Source organism: Limanda limanda, chromosome 14 (assembly GCF_963576545.1).
Source record: "Limanda limanda chromosome 14, fLimLim1.1, whole genome shotgun sequence".
NCBI classification, from domain to species: domain Eukaryota; kingdom Metazoa; phylum Chordata; class Actinopteri; order Pleuronectiformes; family Pleuronectidae; genus Limanda; species Limanda limanda.
Window position 1 is genome coordinate 11,408,826 of NC_083649.1, and position 20,614 is coordinate 11,429,439.

General features: G+C 40.1%; 2 protein-coding genes and 2 long non-coding RNA genes across 8 annotated transcripts in view; 1 reads left to right on the forward strand and 3 right to left on the reverse strand.

Moving 5' to 3' along the window:
* Positions 1 to 4,574, reverse strand: part of LOC133019514 (EH domain-binding protein 1-like protein 1) — a 29,856-nt gene extending 25,282 nt beyond the window's left edge. For all 3 annotated transcript variants that reach the window (XM_061086024.1, XM_061086023.1, XM_061086022.1), the window contains exons 1-3: positions 4,177 to 4,574; positions 902 to 959; positions 660 to 755 (exon numbers count right to left, since the gene is read on the reverse strand). In XM_061086024.1, the coding sequence (XP_060942007.1) occupies positions 660 to 755; positions 902 to 959; positions 4,177 to 4,280 (258 nt within the window). In that variant the 5' untranslated portion in view covers positions 4,281 to 4,574. The remainder of the gene's footprint in view (positions 1 to 659; positions 756 to 901; positions 960 to 4,176) is intronic.
* Positions 4,575 to 5,923: 1,349 nt separating this feature from the next.
* Positions 5,924 to 7,724, forward strand: LOC133019509 (uncharacterized). Of its 2 annotated transcripts, none has more exons than XR_009682885.1 (3): positions 5,924 to 6,517; positions 6,596 to 6,656; positions 7,333 to 7,724. It is a non-coding gene; the product is annotated as an uncharacterized LOC133019509 (long non-coding RNA). The 2 variants fall into 2 exon arrangements; XR_009682884.1 differs by having other exon boundaries at positions 5,928 to 6,517; positions 7,336 to 7,724.
* A 2,435-nt stretch (positions 7,725 to 10,159) lies between these two features.
* On the reverse strand, positions 10,160 to 11,960 carry LOC133019512 (uncharacterized). 2 transcript variants are annotated; one of them, XR_009682887.1, is made up of 3 exons: positions 11,367 to 11,960; positions 11,228 to 11,288; positions 10,160 to 10,551 (listed from the first exon to the last, which is right to left on the reverse strand). It is a non-coding gene; the product is annotated as an uncharacterized LOC133019512 (long non-coding RNA). The 2 variants fall into 2 exon arrangements; XR_009682886.1 differs by having other exon boundaries at positions 10,160 to 10,548; positions 11,367 to 11,956.
* A 3,796-nt stretch (positions 11,961 to 15,756) lies between these two features.
* On the reverse strand, positions 15,757 to 18,147 carry znrd2 (zinc ribbon domain containing 2). The gene is made up of 4 exons (XM_061085511.1): positions 18,088 to 18,147; positions 17,515 to 17,666; positions 17,345 to 17,429; positions 15,757 to 17,214 (listed from the first exon to the last, which is right to left on the reverse strand). Exons 1-4 carry the CDS (start codon positions 18,101 to 18,103, stop codon positions 16,778 to 16,780), a joined length of 690 nt encoding a protein of 229 aa, XP_060941494.1. The 5' UTR covers positions 18,104 to 18,147; the 3' UTR covers positions 15,757 to 16,777.
* Positions 18,148 to 20,614: the final 2,467 nt, after the last annotated feature.

The window sequence follows — 20,614 nt, forward strand, 5'->3', positions numbered from 1 at the left end:
TTTCTCTAACATTGCAAGATAGGCCATTAACTCTTGGTATCCCCCTCTCTCCACTCTCCTCTAGTTTGAAATTAGAATCTTAATTTCACTATAATGAGACTTCTACTCAACTATTCAATGTTCTGCTTACCTTTCATATTGTCAAACTACTGAAACTTGTGTGTGCAAGCTATTTTTTCCACTTGTACACATTTCTATCTTGAAAAGAAGAAGTTGTTCTCAATGAGTTGTCCTGTTTAAACTAGAGTGTCACTCAGTAGAACACATACTTTGATCGGGGACCAACACTAAATTAAATGGATCCAGATTTTGATTTGGATCTGCACCAAATTGCTCACACTCACAGATATCGGTTCTCTTAATATGCCTGACTTTATACATCAAGATCCATGGACTCTTCTGTGAGAAATCAACAGAAATGTTGATAAATGCTCTATCTAGCAAAGTTAAAGAAATTGAATATCAAATCCTGGATCTTCTTGCCGATTTCAGTTTGCACAATAATTGAACATTTTCTTCCTTGTGTAATCCACCAGCCAGCTGAGTAGTTTTGCGTAATACTACTAACAAAACACACAACTAAACAAACACAGATGAAAGCCTACTTTGTGCAGGTCTATTGCTGTAAGTGCAAACATTGAGTGTTTTTGTTTTTGTACTTTGAAGAGTGTCACAGAGATGTCGATGTTCTCTGGGACCGGCCACACCACCGTGCCCCTGTAGGGGTTCTTGATTCCAGGCGTCCAGCTGTGGAGCTGCACAACAAACAACACGTTAACAAGAGGCAGTGTGTGTGTATGTGTGTGTGTGTGTGTGTGTGTGTGTGTGTGTGTGTGTGTGTGTGTGTGTGTGTGTGTTTGTATGTCGGTGTGTGGGTGTGTGGGTGTGTGTGTAAGTTTACCTTGGAACACATGCGTCTGTTCCTCCTGGTCCACACCACCCTCAGCTTGTCCGGTTGCCTACAGAAACACAACAAACACAAACCAAAACACACAAATAAATGACGCCCTTCCTCTTACAGTTACATGACAGTTACAGTTATTACACAGAGGAGAACATGACGAGAAAGAGACTTTGAACATTTGCATTATTTGATCAAATAATGTCTCCAAACAAAGTGGACATTGTTAAATGAGACAACACAGGGGCAAGCAGAAGGTCTTAGGACTTTCACGGCTGGATGATAAAGTCTCAGAGTCAAAGACAACGCCATGATTTACCTTAAGTGTGTAATTGTAGTTATTTACATGTGAGGACCATGTTGAGCTTAAACCTTAGAGACTGAGGTCAGTTTGGGAAAGTGAGGACATTTTGTCCGGTCCCCACTACCTGACCCCCCTTTAATGGACTGTTTGAGGGTTAAAACTTGGATTTAGGATTATAATTAGGTTATTGATAGAAGAACAAACATGTGTGTGTGTGTGTGTGCTTGTGTGTGTGTGTGTGTGTATGTGTGTGTTCAAATACTTTGTGGCTTCAGGGTTACGGTTAGACTGGGTGTATTTTTTAAAAATGTAATATTTTAATGAACGGTGCAAGAATGTCAACCAGTTCATGTCTATAAATTGTGTTTACACATCGAGCGTGTGTGTGGTCACGACGTGCATAAATATGCTTCTATTGTATTTTTTCAGACGTCTGCAGCACAGGACGTGAGACAGGAAGCCGCTGAGTCATGTGACCTGAGTCGATTTGAATGTGAGGCGTGCCCCATGACAGGAAGAACGAACCCCCTTTACCACCACCCACACACAAAAGAATAAGTCTTTAGTTTTCAGGTGTTGGATATTGTCTCTGGTTTCACTGCATCAGTGTCCGGGTTCAGAACGGACAGCTGTGTGTGTACGTGTGTTAATGTGTGTTAGGGGGTCAGGAGTGGCATCAGAAATAGACTGACAGCAGCAGGGTGAGGGTAATAGAGGTAAGAGTGTGTGTGTGTGAGGGAGGGGGGGACAAAAAATAGGAAGCATCATAGACAAAGTTGAACATAAATTATAATGTGCAACACAAAGTCACAAACATGTTGTGAGCACAGTAACAATGGGCAGTGGTGGAGGGTTGTAATTGGTTGAACACGGGAAAACATGAGATACACAACACACTTTAGCAACATGTGATTACTTTACATTGTGGTTCCACAGACAGTAGCTTTGTTTTCCTGCAGCAGACAGATGACTGGACGAGAACAGATGAACGTTACCCTCCTCCCAGCTGGAGTGTTCCAGTTTGAAAAAGATCTGGGTGAATTATTAGTGATTCCCTGATACACATTTACAGGAAGTAAAATGAATAAAAATCCTCACTAACCTCTGTCATGCTTGAGTCACATGAAACCCTCCTATTGTTGCATAAAAACAATCCCATTGTGTCACACGGACTCCTGGGACGTCTCATCTTCACCACCCCTTGTGTTTAATTTCCAATATCCAAAAAACCTTGTGATGCAGATTAGAAGCTCCTCTAGTCAAGCAATCATGTAAATATTACATTACTAACAAAATGTAATGAGATTTACAGATTAAACAACGTGTATTTATGTTTTTACAATTAAGTTTATGGTTAAACTGTATAATATCAAGACTCAAGTACATTTCTTTGTATTACAGATTTGACAATGACATCCTGGGAATCATTGCAACTTTTAAATATACATTTCGGTATCAGAAATTGTTTACTCCCTTATATCAGCATTGGCCTCCAGAAATCAATAGTTAATTGGGCTTTAGTATATTTCCTTTTCAAGGGTCTGATTTCAGAAAAACCACAGTCTGAAGTTATATAACTCCAGGAAGAGAAGCCATTGTTACAATAAAGTGGCTAATGAGGATCTAAATAAAGTTGAACTTAACCTTACACTTGATAGACATATTTCCTCTCTCCTCTGTCTCTTTGTTTTTCCTGACCTCAGCCTCCATGTTTAAACAGCACTCTGGTATTAACTCTGATTTCATCACACTGTTAACGTGCAGATTAAACTCTTTCTAAATCATAGTGGCTCCTCCCGTCTGTGTCCACACAACACAAGCCTCTCTGCAACCGATCAAACTCTGAAACTTCATTGAACCAAGCCTTAGAGGAACGAACGGATCGGTCTCTTATCATGCTTTTGACGAGCCTCTTGCACAATTAGTCCATGCTTTAATGTAATCTGGGCAGATAAGAAGACGCAGTAAGGGCCACGCTGGCATGTGAGTAAAAGATTAAAGACACTAAGAAAAATGTCCATAGTTTATCACTGAAGAACATTGTGCAGAGAGACAACAACAAGATGTTAAAGTAAGCAACTAGCACAAGTAGAATCAAATGGAAACGTGTCAGTAAAGCTTGACCTTTGAACCCTACAAGTGTCTTTTTGGATTTGTTTTGTTTGTGTGATGCTGTTTCAGTGGATGTTTTGAATAAAGGCCCGAGCTGCATCACCCGGACTTCTCCCAACTGTGTTGTACAACAGGAAATTGCACAAGTGAGGTAAAGCCCTACAGGGCCTGAGCTATGAAGTGACTTAACTGCACCTGTGAAATGAAATAACAGCAAAACACGCGGGTCTACTGTCGTGCTAATAATGAAAACATTATTATATGCTGATGCTGAATGTTAAGCTGTAAATCTTGCAATCGGAATATGTACTTTTTAACATATTGTTTACATTTAGTTTTGTCTTTTTATACTTTATACATTGCTCTCTCTCTCTCTCTCTCTATATATATATATATATATATATATATATATAGTTTTGTTATGTTGTCTTATTCCCATGTATTTTGTAAAGCACATATATACTTATATATTTATTATTATGTTATAATTATTATTATATAATAATATGGAGCACTCAGATATGTGTATGTGTTAATAATGTCCATGCGGAAATGTGACCATAATATCCCTTTCCTCAATTTATTCTGACAGTAATTTGTATTATTTAGTTGCTATAGTGATCAGTGACCCTAATGATTAACTATTAACTCAGTCACACCGGATCAGTTGCGCACATGTACGGACATGAGGGACGCCCTCATCCTCCTCAACACAGGAGGATGAGACTGACAACACTGAACATGGTCATAATAATGGAGCCCTGTTGTCGGTAATAATAATATGAACACCCAGAACATGGCCTCAGAGAGATATTGACATTTCACACACAGTCAGGAGGAGGAAACAATGCGTACTCACCATTTCTTGTTGCACTCCAACACCAGTTCCTGGTAAGAAGCGACGAACTGAAACTTTGACGCCTTTTTACCAACTCGCTGAAGTCTCTTCCAAACCGAAGTCATGACTTCCTCTGAACTTAATAAAGCAGGAGGAGAGAGAGAAAAGGAGGAAATCACACTCTCCTGTGCGCAGCAGCCACTTTAACCCACTTTCTCCTCCGCTGCTGCTGCTGCTGCTCCTTAAAAGGTCCTCCTCTCTTTCTCCTGCTGCTCCTGCTGATGATGAGCCTCGCACAAGCTGAGACGTGCGCTCATTTGCAGTGTGAGCTGAATCACGCACAGGGCGGAAAAAGAAAAATAGGTGATGTCTCTACACAGAAGTGACAATCAGGCCACAAGCAAAGAGGAACCGAATCCGCAGCGCGCACAGACACGAGGCTGAAGTTTGGAGCTGTCATTGAAAACTCCCCCCTCTCTCTCTCTCTCTCTGGCAGTAATCCACAGGGAGACAGCGCAGCTCAGTCCCGCCTGCATGGGGAGCTGGTTGTAATGTGGGTCTGCTGCCTCTAGGGTGAGTCCACCCCTCCCTCCCTCCCTCCCCCCTGTGCTCCAGTGACAGGGTGAGACAGGATATGCAAGGGAGTCTACTGGTGATGCAGCAGTATATGGCAAGCCGATTGAGCATTTATTCAAAATCCTTGATATCAAATTTCAGTCCCCTCCACTAGTTCGGTCTTTGTCTGCACTAGTTGGACGTTTGGTCGCACTAGTTCAGCATCTTACTGAACTAGTTGAAAAAAAAATCTAACTAGTCACTCTTTTTCAGCAACTAGTGGCACTTTTGGTCAACTAGTTACAACAGAAACCTTACTAGTAACACTGTGCGCTGCACTAGTAGAGCCAAAGTCTCCACTAGGGGGCTTTTTGCTGTACTAGTGGCCCTCTGGACCGAACTAGTAAGGCTGAAAGTGTTACTAGCTAACAAGTGAGCTGCAAAAGCTCTGACATGTAAGCTAGTCAAACATGGATTCAGCTCACTTGTTAACTAGTGGCCTCCAATTTGCTGCAGTAGTTAACTAGTGGGAGCCCAAATGCACACTTGCAAACTAGTGCAGCCAAAATCTTCACTAGTTAACAAGTTAACACCTTTTTTGCACCTTGCTAGCTAACTAGTGAGGTGCAAAATGTTTACTAGTAAGCTAGTGGGCTTGAAATGTGCAGTAGTTTGCTAGTTGCAGTGTTTTTTGACTGTACGAGCTAACTAGTGAGGCTGTAAGGGCTTACTAGTATGCAAGTGGCAGCCAAAATGCCTACTAGCTCACTTGTTACACTCCTGGACACACATGCAAATGAGGGGATTAAAATCGAAGCTTCCTATTGGCTCTCCAGCAAGAGCTCCACCCAGCAGAAATTTAACCCTATAAAGCCTGATGAGGTTTCACTGCTGTGAACGGCCAGCTCCTTGGTTACTATCCAAACAGAATAAAGCACGTACATGTGTGTGTGCGTCAGATTCATTATTTTTTTTGAACAACAATGAAACAAAGGTGAAAATGTTTTAGCACTTATTCTTATTTTGAACAGATTCCTAATAGATGTACAGAAAAGTCAAATCTCAGCTCTAGATGAACATTATTAACAGCTTAATCAAAATATCCAATAAATCGTGGTACTTTACAGAAAACACTTCAAGTCATAATCTATATTCAATCTAATAAGTGACAGGGATTTCAGTCTGTGAATCCAATAGTTTTCCCTCCTGCCTCTTTGAAAATCCCACATCAGTAAAGTCCATTTCAATTATATTCTGCTGGCATTACAGGCGCCTGTACTGCCTGCAGAATATAATTGAAACGGATACAAAAAAATTATCTGAAGGTGCAGAAATTATCCAAATACAGGAATATTCCATTGTAGGCCCACTGAAGGTATAATGCTATTATATTATGAACAACTAATCTGATTTTATTTGGAGGTCAGTGTATGTTGATCTGCTGCAGTATTTGCTATCGCCAGTAGATGGCAGAGTAGATTTTCTTTACTACTTTTCAATTGAAAACTTGTATTATACAAATGAATAAGGAAATGACTAAACTAGTGATAATAAAATACTGTGTTCATAGGAATTACACATCTGTTAACATCCAGAACGCTATTTCATATATCTTAGGATGTCAACCATTAACTGTATCATAAAACATGAGCACACATGAGCACTGCTTCCATTTTTAACCTAAGGAGTAGTATAACCCCCCACCAAAAGGGGGCGCACTATGCGTTTTAGCAAATGGAACCCCCCACGAACAAGAAGCCCTTTTCTCCTAGGATTTCTTCATGATACCTGAAGGTCCCGGATTTCGGTATGAGATAACATTAAACACTCGAAATATTAACATAGTCTACCTGTTATTATACTAATAAGGTTATTTTTCAACTAGACGTCCAACTTGAGAGTGTCAACGGAAGTGATTCCATAGTTATCTGCTACTGAAAACTCAGGTGAGTGAGGACACAAGTAGTCACTGCTAGTCACGATTAGCATCATGCTAGCGAACTATTAGCATCATGCTAGCGAACGTGGGCAAGAACTAATACTGCTGTTAAGATGCTATTTGAAAGATTACCTCTTTAAAACCAATCGGAGTAATAATATAGTGATTATTAATGTTACAACGAACTTTAGGCAGCCTGTTAAAATAGTATGCCACTAAGTGTTTAAGGTTCAGCCACGCAGCTTATGTTAAATAGCAAATAGATATGGTTTAATATGCAAGTGCACTGCAGGTGCATATAATTTGAAAAGCCAATTCATATGTGAATGAAGTTCAAGTTATACTGTGAACTATTGTCATGTTTAGTTTCAAGTATAGTGACATGATATTGTAATGATGTTATCATATAACATATTAATGAAAAAGGATAAGCCCTTTGTTTAGTGATGTGCAATACTTTATTGTTTTGATTTGTATATTATTATTCAGTGAAGCACAAGTTGTAATGTTATACTAGTGGTAACTGTGATGTTGTTTTATCATCTCAAGGTAATCTGAGTGCACCCAGGTAATGGTTACACATAAAGACAAGAAGTGAATGAGATCTCATGTTAGAAGTAGAATAAGAGAACAGACACTGATTATTCTGCACTGTGTGCTGATTGTTTTTTTATTTACACTAGAAGAACCTGAATCTGAATGATGAGATGGCGCACTTACCCCAGATCGTGGATACGGTGTGGCCAACCGTGTAATCCAGATCGAACCTGATTCGTGTATCGAGAAGACATCATACCCCAGTCCTGCCCGTCGCGTAGACGGGTAGTACTGAGTATAGAGACCTAAAGACCCGGACCAGAACGGAACCATTGAATCCTCAAGCACACACACTATTCAAGGACTGTACGGACGATATCCAGGGAACTGTACATATACACACTGACAGGACTGAATTATTGACAAGATTTATATAATATTTACTGTTTCTATTTTGTGCTGTTTAATACTGTTTTATACTTTATATTGTGATTGTTCGGTGACTGTTTGTGAAACAATAAACTGGTCATTTGTTAAACTTGTTCTTTGAAATAAGCCTACCTCTCCTTCGAACCTAGGAAGATATTTAGTACTTTTTCTAACACTAGCCCAGACAAGTGCTACACATGGAATGCAAGCTCTGTCAGAATTTGAAAATGACAAATGAAAGGTTATTAATCAGCTGTCACGCTTCCTAAACAAGCTTTCTTATCTCTTACACATTTTATTGTTCTTATGTGTTTCTACGTTTCATTTCTATCTTTTGCCTGTGTTATTTGTGTTAGTATACCTGCTCTTGCTACTTGCTGCCTCTTTCGTTAGTTATAAATTGTATTGCTTCGTTTTATCTTGCACTATTTGCTTTGTTTTAATAAGTTTTTTTATTTTTAGTTGTTTCTTCACTTTATTGTAAAACACTTTGAGCTATTAATGAACCCTAATGAATCAACATTTAATCAATACAACGTTTTAGGCATGGCTGCTAAATAACTCACATGCCATAAAAGAATGTTGCTAAAAGGTTTAGATCATCACAATTCAGAGCTGGCACTTTAAGGCTTTGAAACACAGTTTGAACACTGACCAATCAAAATCCTTGTCCCGCCTGCCTCATTTGCTTACAGTCCACTTGTTAACTAGTGGACATTTGCGCCCCACTAGCTCAGTAGTGGCTGCATTGGCAGTTTCCATGTTAACTAGTGAGGCACAATTGTCCACTAGTCAAACTAGTGAGGTTTTTTTATACCTTACTAGTTAACTGATGAGGCTCTAAATGGCTCACTTGCATACTAGTGAAGCCTAAAAGTCCACTAGTGAGCTTGTTGGGGTCTTTTTTTGCCGTACCAGTGAGCTAGTTACAGTCACATTATTTCACTTGTTAACTAGTAAGGTCCAAAAAGAGCCACTAGTTAACGAGTGACACTGATGTTTCCCTGACAAGGTGACTAGTGAAAGACATTTTGTCTCACTAGTTCGACTCTGAACAGAACATGTAGGGACTTTGACCGAACATGTTGAACATTTTTCTTACATGTTGGGCATTTTCTTCAACTAGTTGAGCTTTTCTCAGAACTAGTGAACGACTGTACGCAACTAGTAAGACATTTGATCGACATGTTGGGCTATTTGTCCAACTTGTTGACATTTTGGGCACACTAGTAGCCGTTATCATCTTACTAGTTTGACAAAACTCCTCACTAGTCGACATGTGCACGCAACTAGTTAACTAGTGATGTGATTAAAGGTTCACTAGATAACATGTAGGACAATACAGAATTTCACTAGTCAACTAGTTGCGTACACATGTCGACTAGTGAGCAGTTTTGTCAAACTAGTAAGATGATAACGGCTACTAGTGTGCCCAAAATGTCAACAAGTTGGACAAATAGCCCAACATGTCGATCAAATGTCTTACTAGTTGCGTACAGTCGTTCACTAGTTCTGAGAAAAGCTCAACTAGTTGAAGAAAATGCCCAACATGTAAGAAAAATGTTCAACATGTTCGGTCAAAGTCCCTACATGTTCTGTTCAGAGTCGAACTAGTGAGACAAAATGTCTTTCACTAGTCACCTTGTCAGGGAAACATCAGTGTCACTCGTTAACTAGTGGCTCTTTTTGGACCTTACTAGTTAACAAGTGAAATAATGTGACTGTAACTAGCTCACTGGTACGGCAAAAAAAGACCCCAACAAGCTCACTAGTGGACTTTTAGGCTTCACTAGTATGCAAGTGAGCCATTTAGAGCCTCATCAGTTAACTAGTAAGGTATAAAAAAACCTCACTAGTTTGACTAGTGGACAATTGTGCCTCACTAGTTAACATGGAAACTGCCAATGCAGCCACTACTGAGCTAGTGGGGCGCAAATGTCCACTAGTTAACAAGTGGACTGTAAGCAAATGAGGCAGGCGGGACAAGGATTTTGATTGGTCAGTGTTCAAACTGTGTTTCAAAGCCTTAAAGTGCCAGCTCTGAATTGTGATGATCTAAACCTTTTAGCAACATTCTTTTATGGCATGTGAGTTATTTAGCAGCCATGCCTAAAACGTTGTATTGATTAAATGTTGATTCATTAGGGTTCATTAATAGCTCAAAGTGTTTTACAATAAAGTGAAGAAACAACTAAAAATAAAAAAACTTATTAAAACAAAGCAAATAGTGCAAGATAAAACGAAGCAATACAATTTATAACTAACGAAAGAGGCAGCAAGTAGCAAGAGCAGGTATACTAACACAAATAACACAGGCAAAAGATAGAAATGAAACGTAGAAACACATAAGAACAATAAAATGTGTAAGAGATAAGAAAGCTTGTTTAGGAAGCGTGACAGCTGATTAATAACCTTTCATTTGTCATTTTCAAATTCTGACAGAGCTTGCATTCCATGTGTAGCACTTGTCTGGGCTAGTGTTAGAAAAAGTACTAAATATCTTCCTAGGTTCGAAGGAGAGGTAGGCTTATTTCAAAGAACAAGTTTAACAAATGACCAGTTTATTGTTTCACAAACAGTCACCGAACAATCACAATATAAAGTATAAAACAGTATTAAACAGCACAAAATAGAAACAGTAAATATTATATAAATCTTGTCAATAATTCAGTCCTGTCAGTGTGTATATGTACAGTTCCCTGGATATCGTCCGTACAGTCCTTGAATAGTGTGTGTGCTTGAGGATTCAATGGTTCCGTTCTGGTCCGGGTCTTTAGGTCTCTATACTCAGTACTACCCGTCTACGCGACGGGCAGGACTGGGGTATGATGTCTTCTCGATACACGAATCAGGTTCGATCTGGATTACACGGTTGGCCACACCGTATCCACGATCTGGGGTAAGTGCGCCATCTCATCATTCAGATTCAGGTTCTTCTAGTGTAAATAAAAAAACAATCAGCACACAGTGCAGAATAATCAGTGTCTGTTCTCTTATTCTACTTCTAACATGAGATCTCATTCACTTCTTGTCTTTATGTGTAACCATTACCTGGGTGCACTCAGATTACCTTGAGATGATAAAACAACATCACAGTTACCACTAGTATAACATTACAACTTGTGCTTCACTGAATAATAATATACAAATCAAAACAATAAAGTATTGCACATCACTAAACAAAGGGCTTATCCTTTTTCATTAATATGTTATATGATAACATCATTACAATATCATGTCACTATACTTGAAACTAAACATGACAATAGTTCACAGTATAACTTGAACTTCATTCACATATGAATTGGCTTTTCAAATTATATGCACCTGCAGTGCACTTGCATATTAAACCATATCTATTTGCTATTTAACATAAGCTGCGTGGCTGAACCTTAAACACTTAGTGGCATACTATTTTAACAGGCTGCCTAAAGTTCGTTGTAACATTAATAATCACTATATTATTACTCCGATTGGTTTTAAAGAGGTAATCTTTCAAATAGCATCTTAACAGCAGTATTAGTTCTTGCCCACGTTCGCTAGCATGATGCTAATAGTTCGCTAGCATGATGCTAATCGTGACTAGCAGTGACTACTTGTGTCCTCACTCACCTGAGTTTTCAGTAGCAGATAACTATGGAATCACTTCCGTTGACACTCTCAAGTTGGACGTCTAGTTGAAAAATAACCTTATTAGTATAATAACAGGTAGACTATGTTAATATTTCGAGTGTTTAATGTTATCTCATACCGAAATCCGGGACCTTCAGGTATCATGAAGAAATCCTAGGAGAAAAGGGCTTCTTGTTCGTGGGGGGTTCCATTTGCTAAAACGCATAGTGCGCCCCCTTTTGGTGGGGGGTTATACTACTCCTTAGGTTAAAAATGGAAGCAGTGCTCATGTGTGCTCATGTTTTATGATACAGTTAATGGTTGACATCCTAAGATATATGAAATAGCGTTCTGGATGTTAACAGATGTGTAATTCCTATGAACACAGTATTTTATTATCACTAGTTTAGTCATTTCCTTATTCATTTGTATAATACAAGTTTTCAATTGAAAAGTAGTAAAGAAAATCTACTCTGCCATCTACTGGCGATAGCAAATACTGCAGCAGATCAACATACACTGACCTCCAAATAAAATCAGATTAGTTGTTCATAATATAATAGCATTATACCTTCAGTGGGCCTACAATGGAATATTCCTGTATTTGGATAATTTCTGCACCTTCAGATAATTTTTTTGTATCCGTTTCAATTATATTCTGCAGGCAGTACAGGCGCCTGTAATGCCAGCAGAATATAATTGAAATGGACTTTACTGATGTGGGATTTTCAAAGAGGCAGGAGGGAAAACTATTGGATTCACAGACTGAAATCCCTGTCACTTATTAGATTGAATATAGATTATGACTTGAAGTGTTTTCTGTAAAGTACCACGATTTATTGGATATTTTGATTAAGCTGTTAATAATGTTCATCTAGAGCTGAGATTTGACTTTTCTGTACATCTATTAGGAATCTGTTCAAAATAAGAATAAGTGCTAAAACATTTTCACCTTTGTTTCATTGTTGTTCAAAAAAAATAATGAATCTGACGCACACACACATGTACGTGCTTTATTCTGTTTGGATAGTAACCAAGGAGCTGGCCGTTCACAGCAGTGAAACCTCATCAGGCTTTATAGGGTTAAATTTCTGCTGGGTGGAGCTCTTGCTGGAGAGCCAATAGGAAGCTTCGATTTTAATCCCCTCATTTGCATGTGTGTCCAGGAGTGTAACAAGTGAGCTAGTAGGCATTTTGGCTGCCACTTGCATACTAGTAAGCCCTTACAGCCTCACTAGTTAGCTCGTACAGTCAAAAAACACTGCAACTAGCAAACTACTGCACATTTCAAGCCCACTAGCTTACTAGTAAACATTTTGCACCTCACTAGTTAGCTAGCAAGGTGCAAAAAAGGTGTTAACTTGTTAACTAGTGAAGATTTTGGCTGCACTAGTTTGCAAGTGTGCATTTGGGCTCCCACTAGTTAACTACTGCAGCAAATTGGAGGCCACTAGTTAACAAGTGAGCTGAATCCATGTTTGACTAGCTTACATGTCAGAGCTTTTGCAGCTCACTTGTTAGCTAGTAACACTTTCAGCCTTACTAGTTCGGTCCAGAGGGCCACTAGTACAGCAAAAAGCCCCCTAGTGGAGACTTTGGCTCTACTAGTGCAGCGCACAGTGTTACTAGTAAGGTTTCTGTTGTAACTAGTTGACCAAAAGTGCCACTAGTTGCTGAAAAAGAGTGACTAGTTAGATTTTTTTTTCAACTAGTTCAGTAAGATGCTGAACTAGTGCGACCAAACGTCCAACTAGTGCAGACAAAGACCGAACTAGTGGAGGGGACTGAAATTTGATATCAAGGATTTTGAATAAATGCTCAATCGGCTTGCCATAAATGAGTGTCCTCACAACTACAGAGAGACAGGTGTGCTCGTGTGTTGAAGCAAGGGATTTTCCTCGGTGAGAGCAGCAGGGTATTTTTAGGTGGGCTAACAGGGATGGATGGATGGACAGAGGCAGCTGGAGGAGTGTGTGGGGAGGGCAGAACAACTCTCTCATGACTCAGAGTTGGTCTAATGTTACACTGGGGGTCCAGTGTTCAGACGGGCATCACACACTCCCTCCCAAAACACGCACACACACAGAGCAACATATGAGACCCTCCACTTTGTCCCGACATATCTGCAGCTTCCCGTCTGCCCTGTGAACAGAGCTGACCACAAGCTTTTCATTTAACACCGGCCCATAGATACTAAACATAAAGGTAACAGCAGTGTCCTGTTTGTGTCGTTTTTGCCTTGATGGATATGTGCTTGAACATTTTCAGAAATTTTAGTAAGAGATTGTGACTTCTTATGTAGTGTACTGCATTATTTTTGCGTGCCATATACCAGTAAAAGATCAAATTTATTTTCATTAATGTACAATTAAGTTTTGAATCGTTAAACTGATCTCATCAAAATTTGAATTTGAGAGGAAGCTCTCATGTCCACTTAATGAACTAGAAAGAACAGTAGTTCCCTTATGAAACCAAATTAACATAGACCAATCTGTTTTAGGAGTCCACACCCAATAGCAGGCACACATAAATATCGATATATGAAAATGTCAGTTAATAATCTCTTCCTGTAGTACACTTACATTTACAGTAACTGTGGGGTAAGACAATAACAGCTATATCTCAGCTCAGTGACACAAACTCCATAAAACAACAAGAGGCAGAGACAGAGAGATGTGAACGTAAAGACAGATGAGAGGGAAGAAATAAAAGTGGCAGGCTGGTAAAATCCACATTTGCATTTCCTTGTTGATAATCAAATCATGCGTTGTAATGGGAGAGACGCAGATCAACAGTTGACTGTCAGCCGGTCTAAGAGACAGTTCTAAGTTTATCTGCGACACATGATGATTATAAATAGAGAACAGCATGAGATTTTCTTCTCAGCGCCCCCCCCCCCCCCACCACCATTCCAGCTCCCTTCACACCCAATGGTTTTCCCCAAGCTGTTGCTTTCAACATGACCTCTGAGGAGGAGGCCCGAAGGAGTGAACACGGGTACAGTGCGCCCCCTGCTGGTAGTTTTTTGGTAGCATTATCCCCTGGTGGCCTTTTATTCAAATGCAGGAACACACACTGTATATTTATTTTAAAGGGTTAGTTGACCGCAAAAATTAAGATTCACTCATTATCAACCAACCACTATGCCTATGGAGGAGTGGGAGAAGTGTTTGATTCCAAAAAAAACTTCAGGAGTTTCAGGGTTAAACAGCATAGCAGCCAAATTCAAAACAATTGAAGTCGATGGTGACTTATTCTTTAGACCAAATAAAACAGAAAAAAAACAAACAGAAAATGCCTCCACCCTGCTTGTGTGGTGTCATCCAAGTGTAAAATTCAACTCAAAACAGCATAATTTACACCGGTTTTTAAGCTTAAAAGTCTCTACCAGAAGAAGAGATGCTAGTTGATGTCACGATACTAACGTGCACCTCACACGTTCCCTTGGGCGAAAGCTTGTGTGCAGTTGTGTGCTGTGATTCCGGTGTGTGCGTGTGAACGTAGCAACTTCTCGATTACACCGGGATGCTTATGAGGGAAAAAGTCAAATCTCTCCTGTGCTCTGGATGTGATGGTGCCACAGTGGGAGCAGGATTCCAGGTTAAAGGGACTCTTACCTTTGTTGCATTTTTACACTTTTTGTGGATAAGGTTAAATTGGTATTAATAAGGTAATGACACTCTAAAATGCAAGACAGACCCACCAGGAGTTAAAGCAAACAATTATTTCACTCTCGTAATATTTAGTGAAAACTTCAACCAATAAAATTCTTCGGACCGAAGGACCTTATTGGCCGACAGACCTGTCTGTTTGCTGCATGGAAACAGACAGGAAGCCCGTCTGCTTCTTGTGGCGCATTCGGGCCCGCGTCATCAAGGCGCGTCCTCAACTATAGGGTTTGATTTGATTCCACGGCAGACAGTAGCGAGTAGCGACCGTATCGACCGTAGCGACTGACGATGGCAGACCAAAGTGGTCCACGGCGTACTGAAACAGCCGCTGCCAGGGGGAAAAACAAAAGAAAAAACACTGCGGATGGGAACGAGGGGGTGGGGCATTGGAGGAAGGCTGGATGATTAGAATGTGCTGTAATTCTCAAATGCAACAAAGGTAAGAGTCCCTTTAATGCAGGTTTCCTCTCCTTTGTGTGGGAGAGTTCCGACAGCCCTCACCCCACCCAGCAGGAGACTGATTCCACTGAATATCTTATGAGCTAGGTTTGTACAGCAGAGAGAAAAACTCAGGCTGTTAAACAGTCACAGAAAACACAAGCCCATTAACAGGGGGACTAGAAGGGGAGGGTAAATTAACCTATTTGGCATAAACAATTAATTATTTTCACCCCAATAAGACCAGAGCAACTTGTGTGCACAAACAAAGCTTTATATGAACTTCAATTTGCATATTATAAACATAAATGCAGTTTATAATTGTTTATTAATAATAAAGTACTTTTTTTAACTCATGCATCCAGGGCAATGCTCTCTGCATGGCACCCTCTTGTGGAAATAAACATACTGCGCGCCTCCTGAACTGGCAAAGCTTTATTCAGGTACGTAATTAGAAAACAGTCAGGCTCGAACAACACTGAAACTTGCTTCTTCGAATATGAAGTGCTGTCTACTGATGAACAGTGCACACCTCATTCACTCCACATGTATTTTATTGAATGAGGAACAATGAGTCCGACTCCTAAATGTTGCCCGTCTCATCTGCGCATCACCAAACAAACTGACCATCATGCATCAAAGATATTTACAATAAAAACCTAAAAAGTGCCAGCACACAGTGACAAGTTTTTTTTACCCCAGAGGACATGAGAAATCTATCTGAGCATCAGACTGAGCAGTAAATAAAAAATGTTGTCCTGTGTCTGTGAGGAAAAGCAGGGTCGGATTAGAGGACTGGAACCAACAGGCCATTCAGTTTCACCTATGTTCTTGTACCACAGAGACTCTTGTGTGTACACACAATTACAAAAGCATGTATACACAGGGATTTTAGCTTTTGCTCAAAATGTGATTTGCAAACCTACATCTTTTTTTTGTGAAACTACAAAACGATCAATCGAGAAGAAAAACGTCTGTCTGCTAAATGTGGCCATTTTGAATCTATGAGAGCCGAACCACTGTGGATATATCTTAACATTGATTTGTTCTGAAAATATACAGCTATTTCAGCCTTATTTCGATTTTTCAGGATCAGATGGTTTAAAATGAATACTAACAATATGTTTTGACGTATGTTCTATTGTTTACAATTAAATCTCAATTTACATGTTGACAAAAACAATAAAAATGAACATATTATGAAACCATGTAATATGGTATTTCTGCATGTGGTACATTAACTCAAGAGTGACCTGCGAACTTTTGACACTTTAATCCCATTTCGAATGCATTTTGCAGACTAATTTTGAATTCAGCTGTATGCAAGGATTCAGTCAAAGGGTGATTCGGCAAAGCAGCAAACCAGAATCAGTATTCCAAGACAAGAGGGCAATTAAAACAGCGTTCCCATTTCTCCACAGCTTCAACCAGTCAAAGACGGTTACTGGTCGAGTTCCTTGAGACTGCGCAGTGAGTTGGCACAGCTGGAGATGAGGCTGCAGAGCTGGATACTTGCCTCTAGAGAGGCTGAGCTTTGTAGCTGGGCGGTGGCCCAGCGAAGTTTGGTAAGAACCGCTTCCTCAGCATCTTGCAACACAGGTCGAATGGCAGCGACGGGTGGAGGAACCGGGGGACGGGGTGGTGCCAGGGCTACGGGGGCGGCAGGAGCTGACGGAGGCGGCACAGCAGGTGGAAGCAGGGAGGCTCTTCCTCCTGCGGCAGCCCCCTCGCAGTGCTCTGGTCTGGGCTGAGGAACCAACCCGCTGGCCTGGCTGTTGTTGGGGACGCCGTTGAGCTCAGGGGTCTCGGGCGGTGCGGGGGTCTGCGCTGCCAGCTGCCGCTCTCTCACCTGGGACAACGCTGCTTGTGCGTTCAGAGCTGAGGAAGAGAGGGGGGAGGACGAGAGAAAGACAAGCACAAATGCAGTTTACAAGAAGCGACGGGTGGGAGGAGCCATGATGCAGGAGTGACAGCTGGTTCTGGCATTTCAATGTGCATGCGTGTTTACCGGGGTTGTCCTTGTCCACATCCGAGTCCAGCTCCTGACACGAAACACAGTATAACTTCTGCTGTTTGTCCTGGAGAAGAATTGTCTGCAAAACACAAATCAAATGTTATCCCACTTCACTCCACTTCACGACCGTGGATTGAACGTCCACACGGGTTCGCTCCACTTACCCCACACACGTCGCAGCAGTCTCCCAGCATCCGGTAGCCTTTGAGCAGGTAGTCCCCCATCAGCTTGCTGATCTTGTCCTGTCGCTCCCTGCGGGCATGGATCACCTTCAGCTCGGCCTCGCTGGGAGGCTCCCAGTCGTAGTCCTTGTCATCTGGAGGCAACAACAAACCGAGCATTTCATTTACCTGACCTACATTCACAGACATGTTTACGCTGTGATGGGACTCGTGATTAGCTGCTAGCATCACTCGTACATGTGCGTCTACATCCCTTCTGCCACTTTGTCCACTTTAACCCGCACATTGTATGAATGTTTATCATTAGTAAAAGATTAACGGGTTTAAAAAGTAGTTGTCATACGCAGCGTAGCCGCAGTGCGCTAAAGATAGCTAGCAAAGCAGCCGGGCTAACGTCTAGCTAACTTCATGTAGCTAATACCGCCGATAAATCATAGTTAAAATCAGAAGTACACTCGGGAATCGATCCCTGTGGGTGCGCCAGGTTGTGTCTTTATCTGCACGACAAGTGAAGAGCAGAAATGTCAAAGTTCGCTCAGTTATTAGCTCACAAACCTCCATTCAGAGCCATGTTGCTTCGGCTGCTGCTACACGTTGTGCGCGATGACGTTTGTTGTGACGTCTGCTGTGTCGTCTTCTTCGTTGGTGGGATAGAGACGTTTCAGCGGAGTCGCTGTGGCCCCCTGCTGGCTGAGCACAGAACAGCTCCTGCAGTGTGGACTGGACTGAACTGGAATAGATAGATAGATAGATAGATAGATAGATAGATAGATAGATAGATAGATAGATAGATAGATAGATAGATAGATAGATAGATAGATAGATAGATAGATAGATAGATAGATAGATAGATAGATAGATAGATAGATAGATAGATAGATAGATAGATAGATAGATAGATAGATAGATAGATAGATAGATAGATAGATAGATAGATAGATAGATAGATAGATAGATAGATAGATAGATAGATAGATAGATAGATAGATGCGTTAATCACTCTCATTTCACCATATCTGAGAGGATTGTACAGTCACAATAAGTAAATAAACTCTTGCTGATTAATCCTAATTATCTCAGATGGTTTATTAAAGCGTCGCTGAATATTTATTTGATACTGGAATCAAACAATCCCTCACATACAAATAATACACAGCCTAAAGTACTGACTCCTCACTTTGTCAATGCTCGTGTTCTGTTCATCTATTAGATAGGTAGTGCTGTTTATTTCCCACTGATCATTCCTCATTCTGAGTTGCATAAAAATGTCGCCCAGTCACGTTACCAGTCTCAAATGCTGCACCTTTTGTTTCTCCTTTGCCATATTACATTTCCATGGCACCTTCTTGCTCGACTTTTTCCTTTGCTTTTTTCTAATATAACTGCAATTGAATTACACTAACAGCAGCAACCCACATAAATAATATATATGCTCATATTTTGAAGAATGAATAATGGGTCACATGTTTAATTCATGATGTTCTGTCCGTTCTGGGATGGGAACGACTGTGGTGAACCCAAAAAGACCTTTTACTTCTTTACCTGTTACTGTAAAAACAACAAGATGATTTATTTTTTAAAGCTGCGATGGTGAATGAAAGTCATGCTCTTCTTACATTTGGAAGTTTATATTTAAATGTATAAACTGCAACATTATCTATATATGGTGTTTGAAGCTGTTCTGCAACCATCGCTGACACATTTCAAAAACCTTCATGTATCCGAATGTTCTACATTAGATATAGAATTTAAACATATGAAGGGGTTAATCAAGCTGGTTTGTATAAACCTCATATTGCTTTCTCTTATTTCTCAGTGGAAAACAGCGAGAGATAGTATAGTATACTGTAAATCCATAATAACTTTCTCTCAATGGTTCAAACTTGTTTTTTCCAGATAGGATGAGTAAATGTTCCATTAGAACAAGTGAAGAAGTATCCTTTTAGGAATAAATCACAAATGTTGGGGCTAAGGGATGAACACATTAAAAACAAATTCAAGGGTTTTTAGGGCCCCTGTCACATGTCACCAGCAACATAATAACATTAAAAAAAAATTGCACCAAAACATCATTCTGTTCTTAAAATAACTTTATTGTATTTTGGGTCATTTGACTTAGCCAGTCAAAAAACAGAAACTGGTACATTTCACAGAGAGTGAAAGTAACATTCAAAAAAAGAGAGGTGTTTACCAACTTAATCCAAAGCACACTGACGTTTATCGGCTTCAATCTGATTTTCCACCTTCCTTCACTCATATTCTACAGTCTGACGAAAAGGAAATTTATTGTACACATGTAGGTGTGTGTTTCTATACACAGGCCTTTGGTCACAAAGTGTGGGATACTAATTTGATATCCAAGTACTTTCTATACAGCTAAATTACTTCAATTAAACATCAAAAACAATCTGTGAGGAGGCAGATGTCACATCTGTACGAGTATCTTTGAGGTCATTGTCTTCAGTTGCTTGGTTTCTGTGATTTGGTTGTTTATGTCAGAGTCCTCAGCTTCTTTCTGTCTCTTTGCTTGCCCTCGTTGTCTTCCTGTCTGTATGTGGCTTCTTTCTCAACCTCCGGGGAAACTCTGAAAAGAAGTAAACAGACAGAGAGGGTTTCTGGACATGTCGAAAGTCAACACAATTATCTGAAATTTCCAAATTGATGCTAGTAACAAACACATCAAAACACACTATATCATATTAAATTGTTAAATGAATGATCCCTGAACTTTATTTACCATTGCCTTCTATAAAACGATTAACCTCTTTAAGTGGTATAAACTTTTATTATTTTCTTAAACCCCTGATAGTCATAGTTAATTTTGACAATAAGCAATAACAGCGACGATTGCAATACCACTGTGTAGTAGTACTTAGCTATGAGTAAAAGTACTTCTGCAAAGTTCCAAAGTAAAATGGTTCTTTACAGACTAACATACTTAACCTTATTGGATCATAGAAATACTCAAGTCAAGTAAAGGTACCTCAAAACCATACTACAGTATTTAACTTGAGTAAGTTACTTTTGCTACTGATACATTTTGAATAAAACATCAGAAAGGGCTTTACCCATACCTTGACTA